Source organism: Mastigoproctus giganteus, chromosome 3 (assembly GCF_048544385.1).
Source record: "Mastigoproctus giganteus isolate SK-2022 chromosome 3, ASM4854438v1, whole genome shotgun sequence".
In the NCBI taxonomy this organism is placed as follows: domain Eukaryota; kingdom Metazoa; phylum Arthropoda; class Arachnida; order Uropygi; family Thelyphonidae; genus Mastigoproctus; species Mastigoproctus giganteus.
Window position 1 is genome coordinate 56,027,640 of NC_143577.1, and position 19,155 is coordinate 56,046,794.

Sequence of the window (19,155 nt, forward strand, 5' to 3'; positions counted from 1 at the left end):
AACATGACAAGGGATGTACCAAATACAGTACAATCGTACATGTTTGCCAATGACCTCATTATCTCTACTCAATCCCAGACTATGAACACCATTGAAAGGCAACTTCAAATTGCTATAGCTAGAATAGAATCATGGGCATTGCGGAATGGTTATTCCCTAGCAGAAAAGAAGTCTGCTGCTATTCATTTCTGTAAAAAACGGAAACTACATCTGGATCCAGAAATATTTTTAAATAACAGCCTCATTCCTGTCACTACCAATTTCCGTCTGTTGGGATTACATTTAGATAACAAACTTAACTTCGCTTCCCATATGGCATACCTCCGGAATACTTGTCTTAAAAACTTAATATCCTAAGAGCTGTCTCTGCTGTGTCCTGGGGTGCTGACAGAAGCTCTCTCCTACACCTCTATAGAGCTTTAATAAGATCGCGCTTAGATTATGGAGCATCTATCTACGACTCCGCCAGGAAAAGTTCTCTATTACGTCTGAACACCATCCAGCATAGTGCCCTCAGAATAGCTGTTGGAGCCTTCAGAACATCTCCGGTTCACAGCCTGTATATTGAGGCAAACGAATCCCCTCTGCATCTCAAGAGAAAAATGTTATTGTTAAATTATGCAGCAAAGATTGGAAGTAATCCAGCCCACCCCAGCTGGCAGTATCTGTTTGATCCTCAACACACCCTGCTATATCAGAATAAACCTAATGAAAACCGCCCCGCAGGGATTCGACTGCAAGAACTCATGATCAGTTGGAAAATTAACTTTAAGAATATATTCCAAGACCTTGCCACTCCTGAACCTCCCTGGACTGAATTCATACCTCTCTGTGACAATTTCTTTTCAAGATGGAGAAAATCCTCCCTGGCAAATACCAACATTCAACAGCTACATAAACTACATTCTTTGGAAAACTCAGAGAAAGTTCATATCTATACTGACGGCTCCAAAACAGATACAGCTGTTGGTGCAGCAGCAGTTTCTGCCACTTTCTTAACAACTGCCTCTCTTCCCACTGAATGCAGTATCTATACTGCAGAATTAGTTGCAATAAAACTGGCTCTAGATAACATAAACAAATATCATATCAAACAATCTTTGATATATACAGACTCTTTAAGTGGAATCAATGCCTTTCAATATACCTTTCCTCCCTCTCATCCCGTTCTTAAAGAGATCCAGTCTAAATTATCTTACCATCAAACAGCCAACTACAAGGTTACCTTCTGCTGGATTCCTGGTCATGTAGGCATCCAAGGTAATGATTGTGCAGATGAGGCTGCTAAACATCCCGACTCTGGATCTTACAGTCAACTGAAAGCTCCATACACAGACTATAAATCCATTATTAAAAAAACATGTTGGAAACAATGGTCTGATCTCTGGCAATCTCAAACCAATAATAAACTGTTCCAGATTAAAAAAGAGCCCGAACTGTGGACATCTAGTTTTAGAAGAAACAGGCGACAAGAAGTAATTCTGGCAAGGCTTCGCATCGGTCATTCACACCCAACTCATCTGCATTTGCTTTTGGGAGAGACTCCTCCTAAGTGTTTTTTCTGCCAGTCGCAACTAACAATAAAACATATTCTCATTGAATGTCCACACCTTTCATCTGTCCGAAATTCCAGCTTCAGCTCCCTCTCCAATTTGCAGGAACCCTTAACGTTATCACATATTCTTGGCAACGAAGCAAATTTCGAGCATCTGTTTAAGTATTTAAAACGCATCAATTTATATAATAGTCTCTAATCATAACGTGAAATCAGTGATGCCCAAACCATGAACAGGCACAATATGGCCCAAGAGGCCCTTGTGCCAAAAAACCTCAAATACAACAACAACAGCCCGATATCTATCAATATTCTTCTCTTTCTTGCTTTCTAGGTGGTTCCCTTCTCTCTCTCTCTCTCTCTCTCTCTCTCTCTCTCTCTCTCTCTCTCTCTCTCTCTCTCTCTCTCTCTCTCTCTCTGTAACACAGGTGTGTTTTTTTTTTTTTTTTGCTTGTGCAGCATAAGCCTCAGGTTTCCTTACTCCTTATGGCTAATAATAATAATGAGTGGAACTGGAAACTAGCAGTTAAAAAAAAAAAAAAAGGAAAGGAAAGGACAATTAAAAAAAAAAAGTAGGTTGGTCAAATGAAGGGGGGAAAAAAAAGGAAATGCAGACTTTGGTAGTTTCATTTTTTTTATTCACTGGGTATAAATCAAGTATGATTATGATTTTAATAGGTGTTGATTTTGATTACTTCTTAATCCTAGTATATCTTGCAAGTCAGAACTGACCAAAGCATAATGTTTGCCAGAAATACGTCTAGTAATATACGATTATTTGTACAGGAACCCCCAGATTTAAGTAATACTCGACTTGCACAAATTTGACTTTATGCAAGATTTTGCTGGCCAGTGCAAACTTAAAAAAATTGTGGAAACATGTATTTTACATCTCATAGGAACAAATGGAGGTATCGTGAAAATATCATAATGCGAAACCAATAACACGGTTTTTTTTTTGATAATTCGTTCCAAGACCTTGGAAGTTGAAATTTTTGCTATATAACTAAGCTATCTCTCTAAAAGGTAATTTTTATAAAGGAAATTGCACTACACTTTCATTGTTATCATATGTACCGTTATAAGAATCAATTTTTGAACGCCTTAGTGATATTTTTCTAAAACACATTACACACTTCTGGAGGTCACTATCATAAATCAATAAAAACAATTTTTACTTTCCGGTTTATTGGCTTTTCTGTTAGTGCAATCTATTATAAATGGGTAGTAAACTTGATCTTATTGCATTTGCGATAATACCCATAACTGGCATTCTGTTAGTTTTTAGGTTACGTTATTATGGTGAAATGAGTTTCCCTTCACTGAAATCTTCAGACATATAAAACACATGAATAAATTTTCAGAATCTGCTTTTCATTCCTATTTAATTATTACAATGATGAAGGGAAAGTGACCAACGGAAAGTGCAGTTGCGGGCAGTGCTACAAAATGAAACAAAATAAAATTGATTTAGAAATGAAGATGATTAATTAAGAAGTACGAAGCAGGACAAACTTTGTCATCCATTGCACAGAATTAGGTCTCACTGCTTCAACAGTGAATACTATTTTAAGGGACAGTGCACGTATAAAAGAATGTTCAAGGTTTAACGTATGCATCGGGCTAGTCTGCCCCAACTGTGATCACAAAACAGCATTCAGGTGCTATATCGAAGATGAAAAAGCTATTAATAATATAGATGGAAAACTGATTCAGAAGTAAGTGCTCCTGAATCTAATGGCCATTCAAGCAAGAAGTATTTATGAAGATAACGATAAGTACGGCAAACTCCAAGCCAAGTTCGTGGCAAGAAATGGGTGGTTTAATAGGTTCAAGCGTCACACTCGTTTCCAAAACATTAAAGTATGCGGTGAAGTCTCCAGTGCCGATTGTGCAGCTGCAGAGGAATTTTGCAATGTGTTGGGGAAAACCTCTTCTAAATCTCCACAGTCCTGAACTTCCGCAGTGGCGTGCTTATCAGCAGGAGAGATAATTGTGGCAACAATGCTCGAAAGGTAAAACTTGCTGACATTATGCCTGTCTTCTCTTTTTGTAATTTTATAAGTTTGAAATTTTTGTAATTTTGTACACTTTTATAATTTTTCCTGTACATGAGATTAAAAAATTGAATAATTTTATTTACATGTCCATTGAACACGTCTTTTTTGCTTCTATCAAATTCAGCACGCATAGTTGCGAGTGCGGAATTTCCTTAAATGTTTATTTAGGGAAATTCCAACTTATGTAGTGTTCTAAGGAATGCAACCCTTATGTAAGTCGGCGAGTTCCTGTATAATAAATCATATTTATTCAAAGATACAGTATAGCCTTTTCTTTATAGAAAATTTCGATGAATTATTTTTTTGAAACATTATATCATTCCGTCACAAAGCATTTGTGTTTTACTTCATTTTGCAGGGTATGTAGTAATATATTACATCTCTAGAACTGTGTAAGATATTTGGAAAAGATAAAACACATTCTTGTGTCATATATACAGCAGGCCCCCATTATAATGCAGTTCGCTTTACACTGATTCGCTATAACGTGTTCTTATATTATAACCCATATCAGACTATAACGCTGTTACAGATCACTATAATGCTCTTTTACAGATTGCATTTTTGGCATATTTAACAAAATTGTTTCATTTGATGGAGTCGATAGCTTGAAAATGAATAGCAAAACAGCATTAAAGCGTTTCCCACGCCAACTTGAGAAATTTTCCCACGCTCAGTCAGTGATATTTTCTTGCATGTTAATTTAATTGCAGTACAGTGACTTGTTACATAGTTCCGAGATCAACATTTTAAAAAATTATCAAGTATATTGCTTGTAATATTTGTGTTATATGCATTTATCCGAAGTCTAGTCATCACTCAGTACAGTATTAGACATCATGTGTAATGGACAGTTTACTTGAACACTGTATCATAATTAATGCAACCAACGCAGTTACATTTTCGAAGAGTTAATAATGGCGGATAAGAATGAAAGAACACGTCTGGACGCAGTATGAAGACTATAAATACAAGAAAAAGACTGAATTTGAAAATTAAATTAGACGTTTTGAAGCAAATCGATTCTGGTCAAAGACAAGCGGATGTGTGCCACAATTTAGGACTTGCAAGTTTAACTGTAAGAACAATTATAAAAAAAATAAAGAATTAATTTTAGCAGTGGGAAAGATAGCTGTTTCATTGCAAGAAACTAGGGCTAGGCCGGCTATTAGGATTGAAATGAAAGACTTTTAACTAATTTTATTGAAGATAATATCCAGTGCAGAATTCAGTTAAGTTAAATATTATAAAAAACAAAAGAGAGAGATTAGCCAATATAATGATCTGAAGAAAACTCACCTAAAAAAAAAAAAAAAAAAAAAATGTGGAACCATTTAAAACTAGTAAGGGCTGGTTGAATAGATTTAAAATCCAGGGAGAAGTGGCAAGTGCAGATTAAAGAGCCGAAACTTTCAAAAAAGAACTTGTTAAAATTATTGAATAGGGGTATTATGTGTTATACTTCTCAACAAGTTTTTAACATAGATGAAGCAGGACTTTTGTGGAAACGAATGCCTAAAAGAAGTTTCATATTGAAAGAAGAAAAAAAACATGCCAGGTTTCAAAGCGGTGAAGGATCGGTTGACTTTATTGTTGGGTGGTAACGCTGCGGGGGATTTAAAATTAATACCCCTTTTAGTTTATTTGGAAGAGGACCAAAGTTCAACCCAAAGTCGACACATTTTTCTTGATTAAATTCATCAATTAAATTAAATCAATTCAGATCAATTAAATTCATGATTTTAATTGGAATTTTAAGTTTAATTTTGATATACATATGTAATGCAGAATATTTAATTATATACATATGTAATGCAGAATATTTTATATGTACAAATATTTGAATATTAAATATTTTGACCGACATTTGTGCATCTCATCACTACCGTTTATTATTGATTAGGAAATATCCTATGACACCGACCGCAATTCACAAATACATATGTTACCTTATGGGAATGCGGTGCTCGCTTAGTGCGGATTCACTTAGCGCTCTGTTTTTACGGAACGAATTATCAGCGTTAAGCAGGGGTCACCTGTATATATATATATATATATATATATATATAGTGTGTGTGTTTAATATTTTATGAAATAATGGAATAGCAGTAAAAGGAAGAGTGATAAAATGTATATTAGATCAGATTAATGCCATCAATTATAGATTAAACATTACATCAGTCTGCACCTATAAAGAACCTATAAAGACTAAGATAGCCTGTGCTGGTTTACTTCATTTTACCCTAGAAATAAACATATAAAGAGCAATAAAATAATAAAATACAAAATAGAATAAAATAAAATGATTATGAAGCTAATTATTGATAATAGGATACCTTGAATGACATGACACTTTTTCGAGGGCTAGCACCATTCAATATATCCACTCAATAATTAGCAAGGCTATCTGTTTGTTTGTTATCTGCTTGTTTAACTAGGTCCAAATTATGGCAACCTGCATTATGGCAATCTGTACTTAAATTTAAAGTTAACAGCAAAAAGGCAAGATAACAGCTAGCCCAACAGATAGCTTTGAAACAAATAATACTGAAAATGAGAGCCAACCATAAATATCACTTGAGTTGTGGTTTCTTTTTTATTGTATACATGTGCAAAAGAAAGCTTATGTTGAAATAAGGGGAAAGAAGGTAAGAGTAAGTAAAGCTACAACACCAATTTTTTCCCTCAAATTACTCTAATAGATCTTGAGGTGTAAAAATTTAGAATTAAATTAAAAGAAAATCTTCTCCACTTGCTGTCTCATAGACGTATGTGTCTGCTGCAAGCCTTTTCTACAGATACTTTCATGGGCACTGTTCTTCTGAATTGTTTTCTATAATTCCTGCTCTCTCTTTCAGAACAGCCCGAACACGTGCCACCACCAGCCAACATACATTTACTGTCCAACTTCCCACTTACAGAACCAACTTTTCATCTTCCTTGTTTATTCATTCAACTGCTGTTTTCTGGAACAATCTTTCTTCATATGTATGTACTGAAAATTACAGTCTACAGAAGTTCAAGTCTAATGTCAACAAATATCTACTTTCGTCTTTTCAACCTCCAACTCAAGCACGGTACTAAGTACTATAGGTTCTAAAGAGGGCTTGGCGCATAATAGCCATAGTCGCTGATGCGCCAATAAAACTCAATCAATCAATCAATCAATCATAGGTTCTAATACCTCTCGTGATTGGGTTGTCATAAAAAAAAATAAATAAATAAAAAATAACTTCTAATAATGATACTCAGGATATACCAGGAACGTAACTGCCTGACCATTTAGTAAGGGATCCTGGTATTACCGTAAGAAGTTAATGGATGGTATGCCCCGGGGGAAGATGAAGTTACTGTAGAGTTGTTAAAATTGGGAGGAAGAGACATAACACAAAAACTGGCAAGGCTCTTCACAAAGTGCATTAGAAAAGGTGTGATGCCTAAGCAGTTGAATAATGCAATTATAGTTTTACTACATAAGAAAGGAGATAAATCAGAAATTGGAAATTATAGACCAATTAGCTTGTTATCCCACATCTACAAGTTGTTCACGAGGGTCATTACTAACAGATTAGAAAGAATACTTGATGAGAATCAACCGAAAGAGCAAGCTGGCTTTAGGACAGGATTCTCAACTATGGATCACCTTCACTTAATATCACAGATTAGAGTGCTAATGGAGAAAGCAAATGAATATAAAACACCATTATGCCTGGCATTTGTGGATTATGAAAAGGCATTTGATTCCATAAAAGGCAATGTTTCGGGCACTGGAAAGACAAGGCATAGATACTCCATATATTATGATTTTGAAGAAAATATATGAGAGTGCTACCTCCTTTATTAGACTAGACAAAGACAGTAGCAAATTTAAAATCGAGAAAGGAGTTCGACAAGGAGACACAATATCTCCGAAGCTGTTTACTGCTGCCCTTGAGGAAGCTTTCAGAAGATTAGACTGGTCGCAGAAAGGAGTCAATGTGAACGGAGAGTACCTAAACCATTTACGATTTGCAGATGAAATTGTGGTCATAAGCCACGATCCCAAAGAATTAGAGAAAAATTTTAATCAGTTATGCACAGTTAGTAAGGATTTTGGACTAAAGATGAATATGGCTAAAACAAAAGTAATGATGAACAAGTATGCCACGGAAAGGGAAATAATGATTGAAGGAGCAATAATTGAAAAGGTGGAGTCATATACTTATCTGGGACAAGTTATTAGCTGTAATAATGATAAATGGCTGGAAGTCAAGAGAAGAATAAATTTTGGATGGATAGCATTCAGGAAATATAGTCACATACTGAAGAGCAATATCCCAGTTTGTCTGAAACGTAAAATAATGAATCAATGTATACTCCCCACCATGACTTATGGAAGTGAAACTTGGGCACTCACCAAAAGAATGGAAGAGAAGCTGAGAACTACACAGCAAAGAATGGAACGAATTATATTGGGAATCAGACTGTTAGATAAGAAGAGAAACGTGTATTAGGCAGCAAACTCAAGTAAAGGACATTCTTATCAAAACTAAAGAACTAAAATGGTTTTGGGCTGGACACATAGCTCGAAGACATGATGACAGATGAACTAAGAAAATGACAGAATGGTACCCAAGAGGAGCTAGAAGAAAACCTGGAAGACAAAGGCGGAGATGGATAGATGAAATTCATGAGTTTTTGGGTAGTAAATGGATGGCCAATGTTCAAAACAGAAGGAACTGAAAGTTGCTGGAGAGGCCTTCATCCTGCAGTGGATTGAAAATGGCTGATGATGATGCAATGGACAAAAACAGGATTATGATAAAGAAATATAGAATTTATATTAAGGAAATATAGAAATAAAAGAAATAAGGCAATAAAATAATAATAAATGAAAATTACAAATTTTCAAGAATATTTATAATAAAAAATTTTTATTTTGTAAGAATTTTATAATAATTAAAATCAACTTTTATGCTAAAGTTTATTATACATCTGCTCTTTTCGGTCTATAGGCTCATTTTTAGCACCTATATGGTGCAAATTACACTTTTACAATACCGTGTGCGCGCACACAAATATTTCTCCAAATAACTGTTGCTCCCCATCCCCTTCATCTTGTTATACAAACAGCAGTTTTTATTAAAAGAAAATTTTATTCTACTTATTAATTTTTTTTTTTTCTGTGTAATGAAATGTAATACCAACCTAGGCAATTTGGCTTAACTGCATAGAATACCTCTATATTATAAACCTTCAGTAATTATGAAACCTTTTATTTACAAAATATAAATTATGCCCATTCTACTAAAAACAAACCTCTATGTATTGTGAAATTTTAAGAATTTAAACAATTATGGGTTTTATAAAAAAAACACACCATTTATAAAACAACACAATCTATTGATGTGGTAAAGGTATTATTTTGAGTGATAGATTATAGTAAGGGTGGCCAACAAGTCGATTGCAGCTTTCATTTTGGTCCATCATGACGATTGCAGCTTTCATTTTGGTCCATCATGACGAATTTTAAATATATAGAAAAAATAGATTAGTCAAAATCTAAATGTTATTAAAAAAATCACTTGTATAAACAGCATATTGTGAGATTACTCTGGCTTTCTGTGTAAGGAATCACTATTGTATACAATTTATGTTAATAAAAAATATTATTATTATGTGCCCCACTGTATATGCTTATTAAAATTCATTGAACCACATGATTACTCTTGTCGCCGTGCAGTCACTAGTCTAGGCTTGCCTGCTGAAAATTCACACAGTTACGTTGTGGAGGGCGTGTGAATGTGTCGAATTCTTATTTAGCTTACTTAATTCTAATAACTGGACAGTACTTGTATGTTAATTTGATTTGATTCATCAAGAGTGGGAACTAGAATACTTTTCTGTAATGATAAAAACACTTCAATGCATTCCATGGTGAATACCAATCGAATTTTTCACCTAATAGTGACCTTAGAAAAAATAAATTAAAAATACTTAAATCCACATTATTCGCACAACAAAATTTCTTGACACCTAATTTGCAATCTGAAGCAGTAACTGTAGCATCATTTAAAGTGAGACATTTTCTTTCAAAAAAATGCAAACCATTTTCTGATGGTTAATTCATCAAAGATGCATTTTTAGATATAACAGATTCTCTTTTTGAAAATTTTAAGAACAAAAATGAAATTAAAAGTGCTCTTCAAGATCTGCAGTTATCTTGAAATTTTTCTATATGGCACATTGAAAAAATGAGTAAAAATGTGAGTGAAACAATTGTATGCTCATATTACTAATTGTGTGTCCTTTTCTTTACAACTGGATGAATCTACAGACGTCAGTGATACAGCTCAGTAGCTCATTTTTGTTTGTATTTTTTTTATGACAGTTCTACAGCTAGAGAAGGTATGGTTTTGTTAAAAGAAAGAACTTGGGGGTCTTGATATAATTAACACATTCAAAAATTTTATTGAAAAAATTAAATTACCACATTTAAGCTCCTATCAATAACAACAGTGGAGCTAAAGCAATGATGGGTCATCTTAACGGATTCATCACATTGTGCCAAAAGGATGATGAACTCCCAGATTTTTTGAGTTACTACTGCATCATCCACCAACAAGTGTTAGCCAGCAAAAGATTAAATACTAAACGTGTTATGGACATAGCTTTAGAAATTGTGAATTCCTTCAGAGGACAAACTGTTCAAAGGAGACATTTCAAAATTCAACTCAATGAAAATGAACCAGATCCGATATTACACACAGATCTGAGATGGCTGAGTCAGAGTAAGTTTCTACAGAGATTTCGAAATTTGCTGAATGAAATTAAAAACTTTGTTGATCAAAGGTGGGGGGGGGGGTGATTATCAGCAGCTACAAGATATGGAGTAGTTGTGTGATGTGGCTTTTTTGGCAGATTTTACAGTAATAAGTGATCTGAATTTGGAATTACAAGGAAAAAATAAAAATGTGGGTGACACGATTAGTAGTATTTCTGCATATAAATATCAATTTTTGAATGGCTAAGGATCTCAAAGGAAAAAAAATCGATCATTTTGCAAATATGCAAGATCATTTGCAAAAAATTCTGTTTTTGAATTTAATAGTGTTTCTGAAATTGAAAAAGTTCTGGATGATTTCGAAACCAGATGCAGGTATATTTCTTATCCATTTAATGTTGACTTAGATACAAAACAAATTCCAGAAAAAATCATTGAGATTTTTCACATGGAGAAAATATTACTTGAAAATGAAATTATTACATAGCAAAACAATATTTTCCTAAAAATCAGATCATCAGAAAAAGACTTTTGGAAATAAGTTTGCTGAGAAAAGTACTCAAATGTAAATAAAAATGCAACTGAACTTTTAAATTCCTGTTTTGGTTCCACATATCTATGTGAATCGGCCTTTTCGTATTTGAAACAAACAAAAGCGAAGAATCGCTCTACTCTTACGAACTTGCATACAGAAGATTCTTTACGTTTGGCCCTATCACAGTATATCCTTGATTTTGAAAGCTTGGCAGATGACATTAAGACACAAACTTGACATAAATTAAATATCGATTTAATTACGTATGAATTTAAAATAAGAATTCTGAATTGTATTTCATTTTAAAATTTATTTTCAATGTGTGTTGATTAACTTTTTTAACTCCGTGCAATGAAATTCTTGAGATGGTAGATCGTGGCACATTTTGAAGAAAAAAGTAGATCGCATCACAAATTAAGTTGGCCACCCCTGGACAACGTATTTGAAAAGTTTAGCAAGAATGGTTCTGTTTTCATATAATTGTCTAAATGATTTTAAATATTTTTCATTTGTTTAGTGCAGTATTCATTTTCTAATTTGTCCATTTATTGATATTCTGAACTGTCACTTATAATGTACATATTCATTCTATTATTTTAATATTGAAAATGTAAAGTCAATAGAAAGCTGCCAAACCTAGATCATTAATAGGATAGCTCAGGTGCCCAGAGATTCCATATAAGTTGCCATAGCACATGTAGAAAATTGTTTTTAAGTATGAAAATTGTTTACCATCACTGGAATGACAAGATGAGATGTAATATTTACAATGTGTCTGAAATGTTTTAGGACTTTATTCGTAAAAAATCAAAATCTCAAGGGGTAAAAAAAATTATTACCATTTAATCTTCAAAGTACATCTCTCATAATATAATACACCCATTTGCACAGTTGTACAGCTTCTGAATGGCTCTGTGGAACTGATCTTGTGGAACCCTGTTTAACTCCCTCATCATGCTGGTTTGGATCTCTAAAACACTACCAAAATGGTGCCCCTTCCAGTGGGATTTCACTTTGGGGAACAGAAAATAATCAGCAGATGCCATATGCGGAGAATACAGGGGATGGTGGAGCACTGTAACACCCTTCTGTGTGAGAAACTGCTTGACAATGGTCACATTGTGTGAAGGTTCATTGTCGTGCAAGAACCACTCATCTGACTCAGCCATATCTGGCCTGATGCACCAATTTCTTTTCAGCAGTTTGTCTGTCACTGTTCTGTAAAATTCAGAGTTGACTGTCTGTCCTTCTGGTACATCAAAATGTTCTGCTCAACTTACCACCGCTCTTTGCTCAGTCCTTGAATCCATGATGACATGATTTTGCTGCAGTGGCTTAAACATGACTTTCCAGTAGAACACCTGTGTGCACACTGATGAAACTTGGCACAAAGCCAGATCAGACTTGATAGTGAATAGTTTCAACAGTGGCACTAGTAGTGTCATTTAGAAAAAATCAGTACTAAAACTTTTCCAACAATTTTGTATGTTTTTTATAAAATGAACTGTATGAAAGTATTCTTTTACAATATTGTTAGTGCTGATATTGGTTTTTTACTAGTGATACTTGTAATAATGATCATGTGAATGTATCGTGAACTTGAAAAAACCTACACAAAGAAGCCCTTTAGAGTAAAGTTCCAATATCAAATTAGGTAGTTTATAATTTTTGACATGAAAGTTTTTTTTTTTTTTTTTTTTGCATTCATTTAACTTTCAAGAAGTCAAGTCAGTACTTTCAAATGAATCTATGTACAGGTTAAAATACAATATATAGAATTTAGACAAATGTAGCAATCTCATCGTTCTTTGTACTTTTGACATCCTTTGTATATGTTAGATAATTAGAGATTAACTGACTGAGAGTGAATTTCTGGTTATGCTCTAGTTAGCCATATAGCTGCCCGCAGAACCATACATTTTTTTGTGTGGTGGTTTATATACATGAACATGTAAAAACCACAGGGCAGTGGCTAAACCTTAAATTATCTCATTATCTTGAATAAACGAGATAATTTAAAATAAAAGTTGATCACCAGTCTTTGCTGCTTGGGCCTTGAGTTTCGCCAGTGCATCAGTTTTATTTTTAAAAATATTTAATTTTTGTTACAGGAAAATGGTCAGCAGTTAGCAGAGTGTAGAGTGCGTTATTTGTCTTTTCTTGGTATTGGACATAATGTTAAGTGAGTACTATATTTTCACAATTCTCCTGTATGAGTGTAGGCGTTAAAATGATAAAAACTTCATGTTACATTTAAAATTTTTCTTTCACTCTTTATCAGAAATTTCTGCAAAAAATTTTATCCTAATGCTGATAATTGGGAGGGGCAATATAAACTCTGATGAATAGCTAATTACTTTCTTCGATGCAAAAGGAATTATTTACCATAAGAAAATTTTTCATTTAGCTACATAGCAGCCACCTCTCTGAATGATGACAGAGACTACATCTTTTATTTGGAATAAAAAAAATTCTTCTTATATAGAATAATTCAGGAGGAATAGTAAATATTTTGGGAGGTTATAGCTCTATTGATTATTCTGAGTGAAAACATTCTTATAAACATGTGTCCAATTCTCAATGGATATGGAGATACAGCTGTTTGAAACTGGCATGCACAAAGCCATTATGAGAGATATTAAAGAACAATAAATGACTTATTGTTTGTATTTATTGACTTTTTGAATGATACAAAACACAAATAATTGACAAATTTTTTACAGTTCACAATAAATGTTCAAAACCATCGCCAACTTCAATGCACTTTGCAACTCTTGTGGTAATTTCTGGTAATATGACGTGTTGCTCTTCTGAGGTCATCTTGGTGTTCCTTTATGAGGGCAGCAGTATCCAGAATATGAGTGATTAATTCATCTCTTTGTGTTCACCTTTTCTTTGTATACTGTGCTTTTCATCCACCCAAACAAAAATCTAATGGAGTGAGTTTTGGAGACTTTGGTGGCCAATGAATGGTACCACCGTGGCCAATACATCGTTCAGGGAAAGTTTGATTTAGATATTGTATCACCGTGTGGGTATAATTTGCAGGAGCTCCATCATTCTGAAAGTACATACCAATCCTTGTAGCCAAGTGAACATCCTCCAATAGTAGTGGAAATTTATTTTGCAGAAATTCTAGGTAAATGAGCCCTGTAAGACAATTTTGTAAGGCCAAATCAACTGTTTGTCAATGATAATGCACCACAGAGAAGTGATGTTGAAAATTTGTTTCTACAGTGGCATTTGAATTTTCTTCAGACCACCTATGAGAGTTACAGGGGATGTTAATACCATCATGGGTGAAAGTAGCTTCATCGCTGAACAGTATTAATGGAATTAATCGGTGATTAGCATTTACACACCGACAAAATTCCAATCTTTGGGCGTTGTCTCCTGGTTGAAGGTGTTGGACACGCTATATGTGAAATGGATATAAGCCGTGCTCACTTAATGTTTGCTATACTCTTGTCTGTGGAACACCAATATGCATAGAAATTCTTTGTGTGCTAATAGTAGGACTACGTTCTATCAGCTGAAGAATGTGTTCTATTTCATCCACATTTTGTTCATTTGAGTGATGGGAACTGTACCAGTCTCGTGCAGTTTGGTATAAACACTCTTGAATCCAGTATTCTGCAGTTAGGAAATTGTCAACGCCATTCTCTACAAGCAGCAGTAGCACTTAGACCACAAAAACCGTAGACAAACACCAAACCGCATATTCAGCATGTGTGAAGATGTGCAGCATTCTTAACAGCACTTCTAATACCAAACAGTGTCAGGTTATAACTGCTTCTTGGTCACCTTTTCGATATCGATGGTTTGACTGTTGTTGATGATCCTGCGCAGATAGCTGATAATCTGAATGAGTATTTTGCATCTATATTCACACATGAAGAGTTATTAAGGGAGGAAAATGCCGGAAGTTTATCACACTGTAGCAGGGTGCCTAATGGTTTTGTAATAATTGAGAGCAAAGTGAAGGAGAAATTGTTGAAGTTAAACATAAGAACGGCATCTGGGGTGGATGGGATCTATACAGTTATATTAAAGGAGGAAGAAAAGGAAGTTCAATGCCTCCTGTGGTCTTCTATCAAAAGGATGTTAGAAGGATTTTGACGAATCTTGATGATAAGAAAGCTTCAGGTCCTGATGGTATTTCTCCACTTGTTCTCAAAACGTGCTCCTGAACTTACTCCTATTCTTCACTGCCTTTTTTCACTTTCTTATTCCAAAGGTGTTTTTCTTCTGCTTGGAAATTTGCTCATATCCAGCCAGTTCCTAAAAAGGGTGACAAATCCCTCCCATCCAATTATCGTCCCATTGCAATTACTTCTACTCTTTCTAAAGTAATGGAGAAATCAATTAACTGCCAACTCTTAAACTACCTAGAAACCTTCCATCTGATCAACGATCGCCAGTATGGATTCCGTCAGTGTCGATCCACTGGTGATATTCTGGCTTATGTTACCCATTTATGGATTAATTCAATGTAAAGGTTCGGTGAAACACAAATAGTTGCTCTTGACATCTCAAAGGCTTTCGATCATGTTTGGCATCAAGGTCTTCTAAACAAGCTTCCATCTTATTGTTTGCCAACTGTTTTTAGTAATTGGTTATCCAGTTTTCTCTCCGATTGCTCACTGAGGGTGATGGCTCTCTGTCTTCTAACTTCTCCACTAATGCCGGTGTCCCCCAAGGTTCAGTTCTTTCTCCCACTCTTTTCCTCTTGTATATTAATGACCTTCTTCCATTGACAGGAAATCCTATCCATAGTTTTGCCGATGATAGCACATTGCATTCTACTTTCCATTTTGAGAAATCTTGCCCTGCTCAATCAGCTTCAACTTCTCGAAAATCTGCTACCAGTTCCTTAAATGCCGATCTTCAGGTAATTCTCCAGTGGGGCAATGACAACTTAGTTGATTTCTACCCTTCTAAAACTCAGTCTTGTCTTATATCTCACAAAAAGGATTCTTCTGCTCCTATGCTTATCTTTAGTGACACTCCGATTTCTAGGCAAAATGATATATCTCTTTTGGGGATTACTCTGACTTCTAATCTCTCTTGGCACAAGCACATTACAAATATTGCTTCCTCTGCATCTAAAAAACTTGGTTTTCTCTTTCGCTCTCAGCGTTACTTTTCTTCTGACTTCTAATCTCACTATGTATAAATCGCAAATCCGCCCTGCCATGGAATATTGTTCCCATATCTGGGGTGGTGCCCCCAAAACTTCTCTCAGGCATCTTGATTCCATTCAGAAGAGGGCAGTTAAGTTAATTAATGATTCATCTCTAACAGAGTCTCTCCACTTGCTGTCTCATAGACGTGATGTTTCTGCTGGATGCCTCTTCTACAGACACTTCCATGGGCACTGTTCTTCTGAATTGGCTTCTATAATTCCCACTCTCTTTTTTCAAAACAGTCCGAACACGTGCCGCCACCAGCCAACATTCATTTACTGTCCAACTTCAATCTCACAGAACCAACTTTTCATCTTCCTCATTTATTCATTCAACTGCCGTTTGCTGGAACAACCTTCCTTCATACGTATTTCCTGAAAATTACAGTCTACAGAAGTTCAAGTCCAATATCAATGAATATCTTCCTTCATCTTCTCAACCTCCAACCCAAGCATGGTACTAAATACTATAGGTTTTAATATCTCCCATGTTTGGGATTTACGAAAAAAAAAAATTTAAAAAAAAGTTAGCAAACCCTTAGCCATAATTATGAGAGCTTCCTTGGACTCAGGAGACGTTCCCACGGACTGGAGATGTGCAAACGTATCCCCAATTCACAAAGGGTTTAGCTAGGGTTTACCAGTTAGTTTAACTTCCATTCCGGGGAAAATAATGGAATCACAGTTAAAGATGCATTGCAGGATCATGTAGAGAAGACTGCAGTAATAATTCAGACACAGCATGGGTTTGTTAAGAGAAAGCCTTGCCTGACAAATTTGATTGGATACTATGATGTGGTTACAAAGGAACTGAATACAAAAAATAATTTTGGTATCATATACTTGGTTTTGAGGAAAGCTTTTGACACTGTTGCACATGGAAGACTACTGTACAAATTGGAGCAGTATGATATTAAGGGTAAATTGCTACAATGGATAAAAGGGTGGTTAAGTGGGAGAAGATAGAGTGGTAATCAGTGGACCCTGCTCTTCATGGACTAATGTTATTAGTGGAGTCCCCCAGGGTTCGGTGTTGAGCTCACTGTTGTTTTGTATATTTATCAGTGATATTGATGAAGGTATATAGGCCTCCAGACAAGTACTGCGTACATGTCTGGAGGCCTCATTTTAGGAAGGATGTAGAGTTGCTTGAGCGTGTACAGAGAAGAGCAACAAGATTGGTAGGGGAATGAAGGGATGCTCTTACCAAGAAATTAAGTTCTGCAAATTGCAGCAGCTGGAGACTAGGCATCTGCGAGGTGATCTGATTGAGGTATATAAGGCCTTGAATGGGTTGAGCATGCTGAATTCTGATGGGATTCTTCCGCTTGCTGAGATTATAAACTTGAGGGGACATAAATTGAGGAAAGACAGTTGTAGAAATAGATTTGCGGAAATTTGCCTTTAGCCAGCAGGTGGTTAATTGCTGGAACAAACTTCCATCTGTCGTTGTGGAAGTTGATACCTTGAATAAATTCAAGGAGGAACTGGACAAACTTGTAGAGGAAATGGATGTGTGAAATTGAGTATTGAGTTTTTTATTTTTTTTTTATTTGGTTGATGCTACATAAGCTCATACACTTGCTTTCTTGCATCACATGCCTTCTTTACTACTACATCTGATTCAGGGAGCTGTGCATACCAGTTTCAAATAGCCATATCTCCGTATCCACTGAGAATTGGACACGTTTATATGAACTTTTTTACTCAGAATAATTGATACTATAACCTCCCAAAATATTTACTATTCTTCCCGAATCACTCTGTACATATAATTATTAACACTTTGACTGCCAAGGGTTATTTGGATAAATTAGTCTCCGATGCCAATTTGTGTTAGACATGTTAAATTATTAAAAAACCAAATTATAATATATAGTCATCACCAAAACTCAGAAAAAAAGCCCCGTGAATTATCTCGTAGTTGGCGTATGTAATAGAAAATTCTTCGCGGCAGCCAACTACGAGTTAACTCGATGTGTTGTAACCTGCAGAATTCTCTGTATACCAATCTGTACTATGTATAATTCAGCTGCAGTGACACAGGCGTTGTCGTGTACGTTGTATTTAGTACTTTGTTACGTGTTTTTTTTTTTTTTTTTAACAAAAAAAAAAAAGTACCTAAAACACGGATAAGAAGAGACCACTGATTGAAGGAGAGCTTGAGCTCTATGCTAATATGAGTGACTCGGAATTTGAAGAGCTTTTTGACCAGTCGTATGGTTGTGGTTCATAGATTGATCAGATCAATTACTCTCGTATTATGCAGCGCTAAGAAAAACCATCAGATGACTGAAAAAAACTGCATTATATATTATAGAAATATATATGCATAATGCATACATCCTTTTCCGTCAAGTTATGGCTTTCTCTGAATTTCGGACATTTTTTGGTGGAACCTGTAACTTGATGGAAAAGTTGCATTGAATCTTTGATTGGAGAAAAAATTCTAAACATTCCAAGAAGATCTGAATGTAAAATTCATTATTTAGAATTTCAGTTGGCTATACCACCAACTGAAAAAAAAAAAAACCACGCCCGACTAAGCTGTGTCGAGTATGTACGAGAAATAAAAAACGCCGCGGAACACGCTATTACTGTCCATTGCACTAAGAGAAGCAAGCTCTTTGCGTGAAGAAAACATATATTTTTTTTTTGTGAATAAATTCTGTTTTCTGACGCGGTGGTTGATTTTTCATTCTTATCCCAGAAGCCAACTGTCCATCAGTTGCACATATTTGCTACGAATATACTCGTAGCTGTGCTTGAAAGGTAAGTCATACCAGTCCGAATTAACTCGTAGTTGGCATCCAGATCGCCAAATATGAATTAACTCGTAGTCAGCATTCAAAGTGTTACACTAAAAAAAAAAAAATATATATACCGATATTAAACTAAAAAATAAGTATTCAGATGGCTAAGCAAAAGTAAGAAACAAAGTCAAAATAAAACAGACTTAAGCAATTCAACAAAAGGAGGGGGAGGATTAAAAATAAGGATGTCATAGAAGAATATGTTCCTAAATTAACTTAGAAGTTGTAGCCAATTAGAAAAATT

At 35.0% G+C, this 19,155-nt stretch overlaps 1 protein-coding gene across 7 annotated transcripts in view; it reads left to right on the forward strand.

Annotated features, from left to right (window-relative positions):
- Nucleotides 1–19,155, forward strand: part of LOC150088024 (protein Fe65 homolog) — a 437,915-nt gene that overhangs the window by 383,804 nt on the left and 34,956 nt on the right. For all 7 annotated transcript variants that reach the window (XM_090370536.1, XM_090370537.1, XM_090370539.1 and 4 more), the window contains one exon: nucleotides 13,025–13,095. In XM_090370536.1, coding sequence (XP_090226662.1) covers nucleotides 13,025–13,095 — 71 coding nt within the window. The remainder of the gene's footprint in view (nucleotides 1–13,024; nucleotides 13,096–19,155) is intronic.